The sequence below is a fragment of the Salvelinus fontinalis genome, chromosome 40 (assembly GCF_029448725.1).
Source record: "Salvelinus fontinalis isolate EN_2023a chromosome 40, ASM2944872v1, whole genome shotgun sequence".
NCBI lineage: Eukaryota > Metazoa > Chordata > Actinopteri > Salmoniformes > Salmonidae > Salvelinus > Salvelinus fontinalis.
The window spans coordinates 24,431,752-24,447,922 of record NC_074704.1 but is presented as its reverse complement, the minus strand read 5'-3'; the positions used below and the strand labels follow the sequence as shown (position 1 = coordinate 24,447,922).

The 16,171-nt window shown below is 40.5% G+C and overlaps 2 protein-coding genes across 3 annotated transcripts in view; one reads left to right on the top strand and one right to left on the bottom strand.

Annotated features, from left to right (window-relative positions):
• Window positions 1-12,611, top strand: part of LOC129839361 (complement C3-like) — a 39,924-nt gene extending 27,313 nt beyond the window's left edge. For both annotated transcript variants that reach the window (XM_055906752.1, XM_055906753.1), the window contains exons 29-41: window positions 2,586-2,749; window positions 3,026-3,184; window positions 3,519-3,578; window positions 3,910-4,000; window positions 4,214-4,262; window positions 4,436-4,523; window positions 8,198-8,287; window positions 8,419-8,524; window positions 8,851-8,940; window positions 9,440-9,523; window positions 9,697-9,780; window positions 10,777-10,912; window positions 12,289-12,611. In XM_055906752.1, coding sequence (XP_055762727.1) covers window positions 2,586-2,749; window positions 3,026-3,184; window positions 3,519-3,578; window positions 3,910-4,000; window positions 4,214-4,262; window positions 4,436-4,523; window positions 8,198-8,287; window positions 8,419-8,524; window positions 8,851-8,940; window positions 9,440-9,523; window positions 9,697-9,780; window positions 10,777-10,912; window positions 12,289-12,433 — 1,346 coding nt within the window. In that variant the 3' untranslated portion in view covers window positions 12,434-12,611. The remainder of the gene's footprint in view (window positions 1-2,585; window positions 2,750-3,025; window positions 3,185-3,518; window positions 3,579-3,909; window positions 4,001-4,213; window positions 4,263-4,435; window positions 4,524-8,197; window positions 8,288-8,418; window positions 8,525-8,850; window positions 8,941-9,439; window positions 9,524-9,696; window positions 9,781-10,776; window positions 10,913-12,288) is intronic.
• A 983-nt stretch (window positions 12,612-13,594) lies between these two features.
• LOC129839362 (nidogen-1-like) overlaps window positions 13,595-16,171 on the bottom strand; it is a 71,520-nt gene continuing 68,943 nt past the window's right edge. The window contains exon 20 of the mRNA XM_055906754.1: window positions 13,595-16,064. Within this exon, the coding sequence (XP_055762729.1) occupies window positions 15,946-16,064 (119 nt within the window). The 3' untranslated portion in view covers window positions 13,595-15,945. The remainder of the gene's footprint in view (window positions 16,065-16,171) is intronic.

Sequence of the window (16,171 nt, the reverse complement as noted above, 5' to 3'; positions counted from 1 at the left end):
CAGACCATCACCCCTGGTGAGACAAAACCGCGACTCGTCAGTTAAGAGCACTTTTTGACAGTCCTGTCTGTTCCAGCGACGGTGGGTTTGTGCCCATAGGCTACGTTGTTGCCAGGGATGTCTGGTGAGGACCTGCCTTACAACAGGCCTACAAGCCCTCAGTCCAGCCTCTCTCAGCCTATTGCGGACAGTCTGAGCACTGACGGAGGGATTGTGCTTTCCTGGTGTAACTCTGGCAGTTGTTGTTGCCAACCTGTACCTGTCCCTCAGGTGTGATGTTCGGATGTACTGATCCTGTGTAGGTGTTGTTACACGTGGTCTACCACTGCGAGGATGATCAGCTGTCCGTCCTGTCTCCCTGTAGCGCCGTCTTAGGCGTCTCACAGTACGGACATTGCAATTTATTACCCTGGCCACATCTGCAGTCCTCATGCCTCCTTGCGGCATACCTAAGGCACGTTCACACAGATGAGAAGGGAACCTGGGCATCTTTCTTTTGGTGTTTTTCAGAGTCAGTAGAAAGGCCTCTTTAGTGTCCTAAGTTTTGATAACTGTGACCTTAATTGCCTACCGTCTGTAAGCTGTTAGTGTCTTAACGACCGTTCCACAGGTGCATCTTCATTAATTGTTTATGGTTCATTGAACAAGCATGGGAAACCGTGTTTAAACCCTTTACAATGAAGATCTGTGAAGTTATTTGGATTTTTATGAATTATCTTTGAAAGACAGGGTCCTGAAAAAGGGACGTTTCTTTTTTGCTGAGTTTATATAGGTCACAACATATAATTTTAAATACATTATATACTGTATACATTGAGTGTACCCCTGTGCCCTTCTGTCATGGTAAACTCTAGACATGTGAACAGTGTAGGAATTGAATGAAGAAGACCTTCCAAAATTTGAATAACCACATGGAAAACTGAAAACTTCCATACGCACAAAAAGCTTATTTCTCTCAAATGTTGTGCTCAATTTTCTTTATACCCCTGTTAGTGAGCATTTCTCCTTTGCCAAGATAAACCATCCACAGATGTGGCATATCAAGAAGCTGATTAAACAGCATGATCATTACACAGGTGCCCCTTGTGCTGGGGACAATAAAAGGCCACTCTAAAATGTGCACTTTTGTCACACAACACAATGTCACAGATGTCTCAAGTTTTGAGGGAGCGTGCAATTGGCATGCTGACTGCAGGAATGTCCACCAGAGTGGTTTCCAGATAATTGAATGTTTATTTCTCTACCATAAACTGCCTCCAATGTCATTTTAGAAATGACCACAGACCATTTGTATGGCGTGAACAGAGTGCTCCATGGTGGCAGTGGGGTTATAGTATGGGCAGGTATAAGCTACGGCAAAGAACAGAATTGCATTTTATCAATGGCAATTTGAATGCACAGAAATACCGTGATGAGATCCTGAGGCCCATTATTATTATGGTATCTGTGACCAACAGATGCATATCTGTATCCTCAGTCATGTGAAATCCATAGATTAATTAGGGCCTAATTAACAGATTTCCTCAAATGAACTGTAACTCAGTAAAAATCTTAAATTGTTGCATTTATGTTTTTTCAGTATCCTAATTTAGCTGGCAGGACAGCATCCTTTCACTAGCAAATGCTAAATGTTCTCATATGGGAGTTTATTAATTCACTCGTTACTACGCAGGCCTTTGAGATGCATTATAGCCAGGGCTGGGTTTCCCAAAAGCATAACGTTGTTCTTTCGTCTATTTAGTTTGAATGGAATTAAGATGATCTTATGCTTTTGAGAAACCTAGACCAGAAAGTTGAGCTAAATTTTCTAAAATAGCTAGCCCAACGTTAATTCAGTGCCAAGTGACAGCGTTTACCGTCCGACCCTGGCTGTAGCCAGCTAGCTAACGTTACCCAACCTTAATATTATTGTAATATTAGTAGTTAACTTAGCTGTATAAGTTGGTGTGTTAGCTAAGTCATGAAAATTGTTCATGATGGAGGTGCTCAACTTTGATCATTTCAAGAACGTGTCAAAACTGAATTAACTAAAGTTAGCTAGCCTAGCTAGTTAGCTAGCTAACGTTAGCCACATACACAGCAGCTAACCATCCAGGCAATAATACAACCTAGCTCTGTAATATAATTGTATGCCACGAAATTACTTTCCAGCAGCTATCGTAAAAAAAAGTTTAGCCAGATGTGTTCTACATTTTAATTTCAATGCACAACTTTGTATTGAACTAACATTAGCTAGCTACACCACATCATCAGGCAGCTAATCTGCCATCAACGATGGAGATATGTTATGCTAAAATATAACTAACGATATGTCCACTAGCTGTCATAAAATGTATACCCTAAATGATTTACCACAGAGCTGTTCAACTTTCATGGCAAAACTTTTCCCGAAAACAAAGGTTGGCACATGGCAGATGTCTCTGTAGTGATGCTGCCTAATACCCAACAGGCAAAACGTGTTTGGTTAAATATGTAAATGACCTGTAAGCGGTTATACAGAATATTTCTGTTGGGAAAATGCAGAAGATTGTCCATTAAAATGACAAATATTTTTTACAGTGAATGTTTGTGTGTTTCCCCCACAGACCGGACCCACTGGCCTGTTTCAGACAAACACCTTCTCACATTGGAGGCCACAGCTTATGCCCTGTTGGCCCTGGTGAAGGCCGGTGCCTTTGAGGAGGCTGGTCCCATCGTCAGATGGCTCAACAGCCAGGGGTTTCAAGGTGGAAAATATTCATCCACTCAGGTACAGCCAGACCCATGTAACAAGTAACATCAAACATCCAACCAGGGCAAACAAGCTGGCTAACTAACCTTGGCTAAGTAGGGCTAATGTCAATATCGTATCATTTGAAACAGTCTGCTTCGAGGTCATACAACATTATAACACAATATTGGAAATATGCTGTGTGTTGGAGAAGGCTGCATTTAGGATACAGCAAATACAACACTCAAAACTCAAGAGCCACATATGACACTTTGTACACTTTCTTACCACCTGCTTCTGTTTCTTCCAAAATAGGCCACTATCATGGTGTTCCAGGCTGTGGCAGAATACACGACGAAAGCAGGAAAAGTAAAAGACATTGATCTGAATGTGAACATTGATATCGCAGGGAGATCTCAAGTCATCAAGTGGTCATATAACAAACATAACGCCTTACTCACTCGCACCGACAAGGTAAGGACGTATGCACACATAAGCCCCTTTGTAACACGTTAGAAGTGCAGACCTATTGTCAATGAGAGCAGAACAACACAATCTAGCCAAACTATTGGGTCACCTGAATCACCCCCCTCGGTCAAAATGTTGCGGGTGTGAAAATGGTTCCCAGAGGAAAGGAGCAAGGCCACCTGCATCACAGAGGGGGAAGGAGAAATGTGTGTTAGAGGAAGCAAAATTAGAGAATAGTTGATCACAGCGAGATGGAAGAAGGACTACAACAGTTTGGGTAGGGATGTATGCTATGTTGTCTGTTAGGCAGGTCTTAAATTAAAGGTTTTATTCTGTATAGGTCAAGCTCCATGAGAACTTCACAGTAACAGCCAAAGGAGTTGGTCAGGGGGAATTATTGGTAAGAAGCATGCCACTTTCTTACAATGCCTTAATTCCAGCAGAGAAACTGGAATTTAGTCTGCCAACAAATGGGCAATGATCCAACATTTTATGGGGGCGGGGGCTATCCCTCTGCCCATCCTACCTTACCCCAAATCTAGCCTCAGGTACCCAGGCTTTGCTCAAGTCAACAGTTCCCTGTTTTCTTTCCACACAATAGTGCACACACAATGCACTGGATTTAAATGAGTCTAATTAGTGTGAAGACAATATTTGATAACATTCAAATAAAATGAGTACCTAAGGCTAACCAAGTAACACCAACCCTCTCCTTGCCTATCCGTGTCAAGGTTACAACCTTATACTATGCCATGCCCAAGGAGAAGAACCAAGAGTGCAAAACCTTTGTGCTTAATGTGGAACTAATAAAACAGGTTACAGGTAGGCTACTTGTCATGGCTATTGTATTTGAACTTGTTTCCACTCAACAGTGATAATTGAAGTTTGTTTGTTTTGTTTTATTTAATTGAAATGGGTAAGAGCTAATAGTGGCAGTTCTGTGGTTGTTGATATCTGCAAGACTGAAGTTGCCCCACTGTGTATGATGTCATATTGCTAAATCTACCTTCAAAATGACATTTCTTGTTTTTTAAGTTTCACTCAAAGAAGCTACAGAGACATATAAGCTCTACATTGACGTGTTGTAAGTAAAAGAAAAACCTGATTACTCGGGGTATACTGTAATCACCATCATACCTTGCCATAGGCCAATATTGTTATATCTGATTCTTATCTAGTGAGGAACAGGAAATACTTGCAAAAATGAAATCAGTTCAAATCAAGTCTTGCTTATGGACACTCCCATTCTCTCCTAAGGTTTAACTCTGACAGAAATGCCACCATGACAATTTTAGACATCAGCTTGCTGACTGGCTTTGTAGTTGACTTTGAGGATCTGAAAGAGGTGAGTGATCAATGTTGATATAGCAGATGGTTTACATCACTACTGCCTTTCTGAGACCTAGAAGTACTGTTGCCCTGGCCTGGATCCAGAAAACGCATTGGCATGTACTGGGTCAGTAGTATTGACTAGAGGTCGACCGATTATGATTTTTCAACTCCGATACTGATAACGATTATTGGAGGACCAAAAAAAGCCGATACCGATTAATCGGTCGACCTCTAGTGTTGACTGTGCTTCTTGCAGATCTCCTAGAATGCCTGGAGTTGAGGCTGTTTCTCCAGAACGCCTGGACTCATTGTATGTTAGAGAGGGATCACAGTGTTCCTTTTGGCTGGGAAATTCCGGTGATACATATCTAGCAAAACAGCTTTCAGATATGCTGTCTTAATTTGATCACTGTGCTGTCGCAGTGAAATGCAAATTGTGCTGTGTTTGAGGTTTAAAAAGGCTTCTAAAGTTTCCACAAATCAGACTTGATTTGCCCTAACGAAAAACCTATCAACCCCTACAAAAATGTTCAGTAGTTATAATCCACATGCTAATTCAAATGTATTGTTGCTACAGGATTATCTTCCTGCTGTGAGAAACATGGTTATCTGATGGGACCAACTACAATGTAGCGTTCTATCACGTGAAACTACATAAACCATTTTAATTGGCTGATGCTTAAACTTAACCTAGAACTGAAACTTTTTTGAATGTTCTACGTATTTCCATTTCACACAATATAAACATGAGCTATACATACAGACGAGAGGAGCTATAGCAGAGGAGGCTGGTGGGAGGAGCTATGGGCTCATTGTAATGGCTAGAATGCAATACATGGAACTGAGTAAAACACATCAAACATATGGATACCACGTTTGACTTTGCTCCTCCCACCAGCATCCTCTGATACAGATAGAAACAACTGAGTGTGGCAGAATATGGCCAAACTGCAAAAAACTGTGAAACATGACATTCAGCGTCACCTGATTATATAAACCATTAAATGGTGTCTATAGTCTTCTGCAACCATAGTGTCTGCACTAAAGCCCCTTTGTAGCAGACAACCATACCGCCTGCACTAAAGTCCCTTTGTAGCAGTTAAGTGCTTACTCTTATAGTTTTCCATTAAAATGGTCAAAAATAAGACTATTATTTTTTGCATTTTGCTAGGACTGTCTGGGAGTGGTCTGGGTGAGCGGCCTAACTGGAGGGGCATAATAGGATTTATGTAACCTGAAAACTAGCTTTTATTATTGGCAGTGGTTTGGAACTCTCTTTACTATTGGTCTATTAACTTATACGGCTGGTGATGTCACCAGGCAAGCCAAAACTCCACCCATGCAAAACCTCCTGATTATCAATTTGTTTCACACTTTTACAGTGTTAGTTTCAGCTGTTGTATTATAGAATACAAAACACAGGAAAACTGGATTTTGATTGCACTGGGCCTTTACAAATGTGATTACACCTTTGACAGAATTGTTACTGAGGATATTATAACATGTTATTTTTATATACATGCTTTTACATACCTATAGTAGTCGATAACCGTACACAAAAGTGACTGTGTTCGCAGTTCTGTCGCATTCTTTATTCTGAAGAATCTCGTGTCTGACCAAAACCTCTTCCTCTACTACCGCTACAGCAGTCGTCACCAACCGGACTTGTCGATCTCCAAGACATTTCTAGTCGATCACCGAAAATGCATGCTTAAAAAAAACAAAAAAACAATAAAGCCTTGTGTTCCTTTTTTTATTAGTCTCGGGCTGTTGATGGTTGATGCAGCCATTTCAGCTGCCCTGCACTTCGGGTAGGCAAACTGTTGCCATGTCATGTGTCTGGAGGCACAAACTCTGCATTCCCGGTGGGACTGGAGAGGAAATAAAGTGCACTATGCTCCAGTGATGCCAATATAGCAATTTTGTTGCTAGATTTAGCAACTTTTCAGACTACCCTGGCAACTTTTTTTTTCAAATAGCACCTAGCAACAAATGTAGCTACTTTTAGCAACTTTTGAAAAGTGACCCAAACGCTAAAATGCACGCATTTTCCCTCTAAACGACACAAAAACGATTTTCTCTGTCACACTTATTCACAACACACGTGCCTGGCTGCAAAAGTGCATTGTGAGTGACGTCAGCAGCAGGCGCTCAGCTCGTGCACAGGCAGCAGAAGGCCAGTAGCAATTAAAGCAAATTGCAAATCATTGTTAGCTGACTGCAGTAGCAGTCGTACGGTTTCGACGAGCCAAACTCAATGAATATAGTTGGTCACGAATCTTTATCTTGAACAGAACTTACAACATCAATCAACATGTCTCAATCAAAATTGTACAGAAAAGAGTGGGAGTCTACCTGAACAAATGGCATATCAGTCAATTTGAGTAACGTTATTGTGTATTCAAAGTAATGACGCAGTTTTACGTTATCACGCAATGACATCATAACGTCATTTAGCAACAATTAGCAACAAATCAACCTGCCTGGCAACACTGGTATGCTCCCGTTGGCCAATCAGATTGCTCAGATGACCGAGTCTGCAATAATGTAGCAGGCATAAAAGAAATCTATGGCAAAATTGATACTGTGAGATTTCAAAACGTTTAAAACCATGGCTAGAGAGAGACTGTCAACGAATACAGCAAAGAGCTGCTGTTTTTATGAGTGAGGTCATGTCTTACTCTTACTCAGCACTGTCAACACTTTGTATTAAACACTTTTATAAGCCATAAAATGCGCGTTCCTCCTATTTCCACTCAGCGCTACAACAAGCAGTGCAGCAGTAATTAATGAGGCTTACGTTGTTATTATTAGCGGCTTGGGTATTTTTTAATATCAAGGAATATTTCACTTTCTCTGTGTATAGGAGTAACAACATGAATTTGTGCATGAGGCAGGATTAATGCGGTGAGACTCTAGTTTTGCCATCAGCTGGAAGACGGTGTCCCTTTTTGGTCAGTGTCAGTGGAGGAAAGAGAGAGCGGAGGGATGTTGAGAGAACGACGCTCAGTCTGAGCACTCTCCCTTCGCTGAGACTGACCATCAGATGCAGGCACCATCAGCCCAGTAAAATAAAAAGCAAATTATTTAAATGTATGCTCACTCAGCTGTGCCTCACAAGTAATACACCAATGGATCTATTACCGGTGTGATCATATAGCCTACCTCAAATTTTGAAATATAATTTTAAAAAAATGTCCCGAACAACAATGCATTGGCAGGTAAATTACAGCAAAGCCAGTATGCGGTGATAATGTATTGGGCCTATAGCTTACTGCACAAACCTCATTGCTATAGTACTGTTTTTAATTTGTTAATGTTGCGTAGGCTTACATTTTTTAAGTCATGTTAATAAAAAAATCAGAGCGGAAGATCTCGGGATGCATTTTGACTCAGAAAGTGATCTTGACTCAGAAAAGGTTGATGACCACTGCGCTACAGAGTAACGGCGCCATCTATTGGATTGATGGTATAACTACAGCTCTAGTGCCAAATTTTTCAACACATTACAAATGCTTAATGCAACTCTGGTGTAGTTATGGCAATACTCTTAATCACTCAACCTGGATCAACACTTCTTAGCACAGCATTAGCCAAACACAGTTTTTCTTCATTTCAGATTTTTTTTTGTGGATAATACAATAAACATTAATGGTTCAAAGTTCACTCTTGTGTTTCTGCTTGCAGTTGTCAACCGGGAGGGAAAGGTACATTCAGAAGTTTGAAATGGACCAAACGTTGTCTGAGAGGGGCTCCCTCATTATCTATCTTGACCAGGTATCTGTTTGTGACTGCATGCCACACTGGTATTGAAATGACTTTCTTCTGCTCAGTGACAGTGACATGTTTACAATGACGTAACTTAATTGTATTATTCCACTTTCACTATATCTCCGGTATCCTTTAAGGTTTCTAATAAACTAGCAGACAAGGTGGCGTTCAGAATACACAAGGTACAAGATGTAGGTCTGATTCAACCTGTTGGGGTCACCGTTTATGAATACTATGCTCAAGGTACGCTGGATTTGAGAGGTGATATGAACCAGACCTGGTTTAAATAGAATGTACCTTTCTTTGAAGTACTTAACCTGTGCTTGATTCAGCTTGTCTGGTGGAATGGAACAAATGGAATAGTCCCAAAAGTGTAAACCCTGCCCATCTGGCATTCCAGGCAGGCTCAATCAAACACTCAAAAGTATTTGAAAGAAAACAAAAACGATATGAACCCAGGTCTGATATAAGCCCACATACTCACATGTACCTCACAGACTACAATGCATTCACTAGAAATGCCAACACACAGAAGAAATTGTTTTGAATAGGGACTTTTGTCATTTTAGAGAACCGCTGTGTGAAGTTCTACCACCCAATGAAGAAGGATGGAACCCTGAACAGGCTTTGTCAAGAGGATGTGTGCCGTTGTGCTGAAGGTACCATGCCTCGGTGGCCAAATTGCTGCCAAAAAGTAGTTGCAGTTATAGGATCAGCTTACCCTACTCTGATCCTTTTACCATTGTCAACAATCCCTCCATCATCCATTCAATGTTCAGGAAAAACCTAAATGTCGTGTTCCATTTTCACATCGAATGATCATTTTGCCTGTACAATAATAGGTTAATGTTGCCTGGATACCAGTCTGTTTCTGTCATCTTTCCACTCCTTGCCACTCCTTGTCATGCCAAACAATGACACGGAGTACAATGCCATGTTTGGCAATGACACAGAGTACAATGCCATGTTTGGCAATGACACAGAGTACAATGCCATGTTTGGCAATGACACAGAGTACAATGAGTGGAATGTTCGCACAAAACAGGTTCTGAATTTCAGCCTAATGTTAATATACTGAATGTCAAAGTAATACTGTCTTCACTATATAGATTGTCTGGTTACTTTGAAATGTTCATACACGTGACCTTTCATTCATAGAGAGCTGTAGCTACCAGAAGAAACTTGGAGACGTGAGTGAAGTAAAATTGTTGGACAAAGCCTGCGAAGCTGGTATGGATTATGGTAAGTCTCTAGTCTTTTGAGGCAGACAATTGTGTTCAGTAGTATGACACAGCGATGCAAAGTGCTTTGCAATGGACCATTTGTGTTTTCTCCCTACTGGACACAACACAGGTATGATTAAATTGAACAAAAAGATATGTTAACTTATTCATATGACTGTCTTTTTCACACAGTTTTCAAAGCCTCCATGGTTAATGCAACACTGGAGTCCTACACCGACACATACCAAATGGAAATAAAAATGATTATCAAAGAAGGTAGGATGAGTCCTTAATGTTTAGTCCGTGGTTCCCAAACGAGAATCATTCACTGTTGGATTATATGGAGTAGGACTATGTGTGTCAACAGTGGCAGTCGATATATATTTTTTAACATTAACAGCTCCTCTCACTTCAACACAAATGTGTCATTCCACAAATAGAATGCCTATTATTGGGTAGTGTAATTTGTCAAAAATATATATTTTGAATTTTTCACCTAATTTTCACATTCTGATCAACTTCATAAAAACATGTTTCCCAATCTCAAGAGGTTTAATTAAGAGAAATTACTATAGTGACAGGGTTGATCATAACAGTGTTGACGATTTCATCTTGAATCAACCATGTCTTCCCTTCTGACAGGGGAAATTGAAGCTTGTAGTGTACAAAAGAGAGGGGCAATTGAATGCAAGCTTAATACAAATATTTAACTTGTTCAAATATTTCTAGCCTTCCTATCGATGATTAACAGGGTTGACTTGTTCTGTTTAATGGGCTCCGTTTTCCACCATTAAACACCAGAAAATGGCCAGCTCACCTGCTTGTACATTTTGATTTGACTATTAAATGTTCAATGTTTCTTTAGAAAAAACTGAGGGACAAATGTTAATGAATCACTAATCACATGAAATAAGTAAACAGCTTCAGAAATGACTTTCCCAAAGCAACAAAGTAAATAGGGCTTTACAATGATGGTGAAAAGTTGTGAAAATCTTGGGGTTATGTGGGCTCAAATTTTCCAGAGAAGTTGAACAAACATGTGGGACATGTGATCCAACTGGTAAATCAAGTGTTTTATCAACATTTACACACATAATATCTGAAGTATATAAAAGGCAATCTATTCGTGAAGCGACCCAATTCCCTAGAAACACAATATGGTTTTGCACACAAATGCAAATGTTTTTGTTTTACAAGCCACTCTTTTTCCAGAAAGTTTAAAACCAAGTTCTTTACAAATGAGATCAACGTTAATGTTCACTTTCTCTTTAGGCACTGACTTTCTGTTGGAGGGGGAAAAGCGCTTGTTCCTGGCCCACCCCTCCTGTAGAGAGACACTGGATCTGAAAGAAGGCCAGAGCTACCTGCTCATTGGAAACACTGCAGATCTAATCCAGAGTGGTCACGGGTAAGAAATGTCTCATCATTTCATTACGCTAGTTTCAAAAGAGTTTTGAAGAGAAATCTAGCCCACGACTCATATTTTTGCAAAAAGCAACTTTCATGAACATATTTGTTTTTTAATCAAAAAACAGACGTTTTAGGCTCAGTTATAGTGATTACGCGTCTATTCTGGTCTTCATTTTGACCGTTCGTTGCAAAAGTGATATGTTTTGGTATTTTAGTAGTAAATCTAGCTATTTTCGCCCCTAGCGGTACCATTGAAATCATAATGTAAAGGCACCTTGAGAAGGTTCCTCTACGTCATCTCAAGGGAGGGGTTCTGTATGAAATACACTCCCTTCTAGATGTGCTGGGTGGTTCCACCTCAAGTCCTACTATAAAAACAGGCGAAAGCCTGCCTTATTTGGAAATTATCTTGGTAAGTGGAGTGTGCCAATATATTTAGCATGATGCTACCTTGACTAGACTACTGACGTTACACAAAATTCAAAAAGGTAGTAAGGCGCATTTCCCCATATGGACATAAATTCAATGTTTTTGCTTACCGTTTCATACACATCTATGCATTTGACAAAAAACATGTAAACTATGAGGATTATACATTCATATTTGTAGCTACATCCTAAGAAGAAATAGATGACAATGGTGGTCATGTCAACTTGTTGTATTTTTTCCCAACCACTGACTGATTGTTGGTGCGGTCTGCTAAAACGGATGGCTCATACTGTTGTTGAATGGTTGTGAGTTCTAGTCAATGTGTATAAACCCTGGATGACCTACAGGGGGCGCTGTATTGAAACCACATTGCCGATTCAGATTCCGGATTAACTTTTCAAGTGTAGATCAGATGAAACAAACAAACAATGGTATGCAGTATCAGCTTTAAAGGAGTAGCTCAGTATTTACAACTTGATGTTAGATGGTTCCTCAACCTTAAAGCAGTCTATGGGCCAGGAAAAACTAATCAATGGTTGTTTTTTCATTAAACAGCCATTACAAACTAACTTTAGCCACCGCTAGCTAACAATCAATGGAAGTGATGGGGGGGATGTGAGCATGTTATTTTTGAATGGCCAAATCCCCTTTAAGTAACATCAAGCAAAATATGGAGTTATTAATTGATTTCGGTGATTTGGAAAAAAAAAAATTTTACATTCTCACATGCCCCCATCACTCAATGATTTTTTATGCTAGCAGTGGCTCAAGTTTGTAGTGGCTGTTTAAAGAAAACTGTACCATGGATTACAGTTTCTCCTGGGCCATAGACTACTTTCATCCTTGAAGTAAAAGCTATGAATGAGCTATTTTATTAACTGTAACTATATTTCCGTCACACTACTAGATCGCAAACCCTGCTAAGAGCTATGTCTTTGTTTCTAGATTCGAGTATGTATTGGGTGAGCGGACATGGATCGAGTACTGGCCCACAAGTGCTGAGTGCAATATGCGGGGTCCGGTCAGGAAAAGATGTTTGGAAATCAATGACTTTGTTCACGAAATGGAAAGCGAAGGATGTGTAAACTAGAGTGAACATGTGTTATTCTGTTGTTTTCATTTGACACAGTCATTTTTTTTCCTTGCACAAGAATGTCTTTGTACCAAATGTAGCCTAAATTAGCACTATACTTGTCAATTAAAATGCTTTTGTTTGTTGTACTGGAAGATGCTTGCAAAAACACGAATAAAGATGTTTTTCGAATTTTCTTGGTTGACACCAGTCTCAGTCCAGGGGTTAAACCAGGTTCATCCATGTGTAACAGTTTAACTTTAGTCCGCAAGGGGAACCACTACTTCTAGGTTTCAGAGCAAGTGACGTAACCGACTGAAAGGCTGCTAGCGCGCACCACCGCTAACTAGCTAGCCATTTCACTCTACCAGTAGGTGGCCCACTCCCACAGACGGACTAAATCACGTAAAGAGTCTGCACACATTTGAATGGAGTCTGCACTGCTCAGTGGACAGTTCGGAGAAAATCACACTTTTCTTTTTTTTAAATCACATTTGTAACTATGTACTTGCGCTTGTGTCCTCAAAAGTGAGTACACCACATCAATTTATTTTAAACATTACCAGAAAGGTGAGTTCCAGAAATGTAAAAAACTATACAACGTTAGCAGTTATTGTTTATGGCCATGCCATGACAAATAATTATGTCTGGGTATGCCTCTTTAGGCGGAAATCAACATTTTGCCATATCATATAAGAGTATAACTGACCAACTATTGTTAGTGTCTGCCCTGAGATTGTAAGTTTAGGGGTTCAATCCCCTGTCGAGTCATACCAAAGACTTACAAAATGGGACCGATGCCCCTGCTTTGCACTCAGAATTAAGGAGATGGATCTTTGGTCTAGCCCTTTGATTGACTAGCATTCTGTCCATAGGTGTACTTGTACATCAAGCTGCCTCACGCTACAGACACAGGAGATGGGTTTCTGCCCTATTGGCTGTTCTGGCTCGGACAAGGCTTACTTACTTAGGCCATGGCCAGAGATTTTGCATTCGCCACAGTTCATTTTGAGATCTTTTAGAAATGTAATGCATATACAAATGACAATGTGTGAATTCACAAACCACAAACTGGTATTAAAGTTACTGTATGCCTTCAAAAAAGACAAAAAAGCTTCCTGATAACTAACATGTTACTGTACTAACAAGAAAAAAGACACAATGTACACCAAACTTGTACTAAAAAAAAAGTTTAATAGGACAGCTGCACAGAATGTAAATGTCCTTTTTTCCCCCCACAGTCGCCGCACAGCTGCACACACAGTACATGCGTTAACCTTATGTAACACTCCTATGGTGGGCTGTCAACCCTCTTATGGGGAGAATGAGGTCATCAAAAGGCACTGGGCCAACTTCTCTCCAGACAGGCTTGTGGCAGTCAAACACCAACAACCTGGCATTATGCCCAACAATCTGTACACCTTCACAGTAGTAATCAGCTATAACTGGTCATCAAGCGTACCACTGGAAAGATGTACTTCAGATATTATGTCTGCAGTTGAAGTCGGAAGTTTACATACACTTAGGTTGGAGTCATTAAAACTCGTTTTTCAACCACTCCACAAATTTCTTGTTAACAAACTATAGTCTTGGCAAGTCGGTTAGGACATCTACTTAGTGCAAGACACAAATCATTTTTCCAACAATTGTTTGCAGACAGATTATTTAACTTATAATTCACTGTATTACAATTCCAGTGGGTCCGAAGTTTACATACACTAAGTTGACTGTGCCTTTAAACAGCTTGGAAAATTCCAGAAAACGATGTCATGGCTTTAGAAGATTCTGATAGGCTAATTGACATAATCTGAGTCAATTGGAGGTGTACCTGTGGATATATTTCAAGGCCTACCTTCCAACTCAGTGCCTCTTTGCTTGACATCATGGGAAAATCAAAAGAAATCAGCCAAGACCTCAGAAAAAAAAGTGTAGACCTCCACAAGTCTGCTTCATCCTTGGGAGCAATTTCCAAATGCCTGAAGGTACCACGTTCATCTGTACAAACAATAGTACGCAAGTATAAACACCATGGGACCACGCAGCCATCATACTGCTCAGGAAGGAGACGTGTTCTGTCTCCTAGAGATGAACGTACTTTGGTGCGAAAAGTGCAAATCAATCCCAGAACAACAGCAAAGGACCTTGTGAAGATGCTGGAGGAAACAGGTACCAAAGTATCTATTTTCACAGTAAAACGAGTCCTATATCGACACAGGCCGCTCAGCAAGGAAGAAGCTACTGCTCCAAAACCGCCATAAAAAAGCCAGACTACTGTTTGCAACTGCACATAGGGACAAAGATTGTACTTTTTGGAGAAATGTCCTTTGGTCTGATGAAACAGAAATAGAACTGTTTGGCCATAATGACCATCGTTATGTTTGGAGGAAAAATGGGGATGCTTGCAAGCTAAAGAACACCATCCCAACCGTGAAGCGCGGGGTGGCAGCATCATGTTGTGGGGGTGTTTTGCTGCATGAGGAACTGGTGCACAAAATAGATGGCTTCATGAGGATGGAAAATGATGATGATATATTAAAGCAACATCTCAAGACATCAGTCAGGAAGTTAAAGCTTGGTCGCAAATGGGTCTTCCAAATGAACACTGACCCCAAGCATACTTCCAAAGTTGTGGCAAAATGACTTAAGGACAACAAAGCCAAGGTATTGGAGTGGCCATCACAAAGTCCTGACCTCAATCCCATAGAAAATGTGTGGGCAAAACGGAAAAAGCGTGTGCAAGCAAGGAGGCCTAATTAACCTGACTCAGTTACACAAGCTCTGTCAGGAGGAATGGGCCAAAATTCACCCAACTTATTGTGGGAAGCCTGTGGAAGGCTACCTGAAACGTTTGACCCAAGTTAAACAATTTAAAGGCAATGCTACCAAATACTAACTGAGTGTATGTAAACTTCTGACCCACTGGGAATGTGATGAAAGAAAGAAATTATGAAATAAATCCTTCTCTCTGCTATTATTCTGACATTTCACATTCCTAAAATAAAGTGGTGATCCTAACTGACCTAAAACAGGGAATTTTTACTTGGATAAAAATGTCAGGAATTGTGACAAACGGAGTTTAAATGTATTTGGCTGTATGTAAACTTCCGACTTCAACTGTATATTTCAGGTATTTATTTACAATACAAAAAAATACAATGTGACTTTTTATCAAATGGATCAGAAGATAATGCCAAAATAATTTGTGAGGTTTCAAATACACACAGTAACAAGGTCAAAGGACTAGATAGGTGGAAGCAATAGGATAGCAACTCCACCTAACCAACCAGAGAACTACAGTAGAGATCACTATCATGTCCTTACAAACTACCCAATCCTCTCAGATTTGCCAGAGGGAAATCAACAAGGAACTGAGCAATAGAGGCCTAGCGATCTGAATGGATTTGGGCCACAGAGTAACCCGCAGCCGGATGCCGCTCATCTTTCTTCCTCTAACGAGGAAGTTGGAAGGCACACGTGTCACAACTCCTTTGTGCAGTTAGCAGGAGAATCTACTGATCTCTCGTCAGTCCTCACAAGTTCCTCTCCGCACAGCTTCCGTCCACCACGTCTGGGCACCGGCAGGTGAAGCCGCCGCGGCGAGGCAGACAAAGGTGTGAGCAGCCTCCGTTGTTCGAGCAGTAGTTATACGCTGCGGGAGACATTTGGATAACGTTACCATCATTCACAGGAGTTTCTAGCCATTTGGCACAATTGTACTTGAAATTGTACTTTGATATCAAATGCCCACTAAGTGTG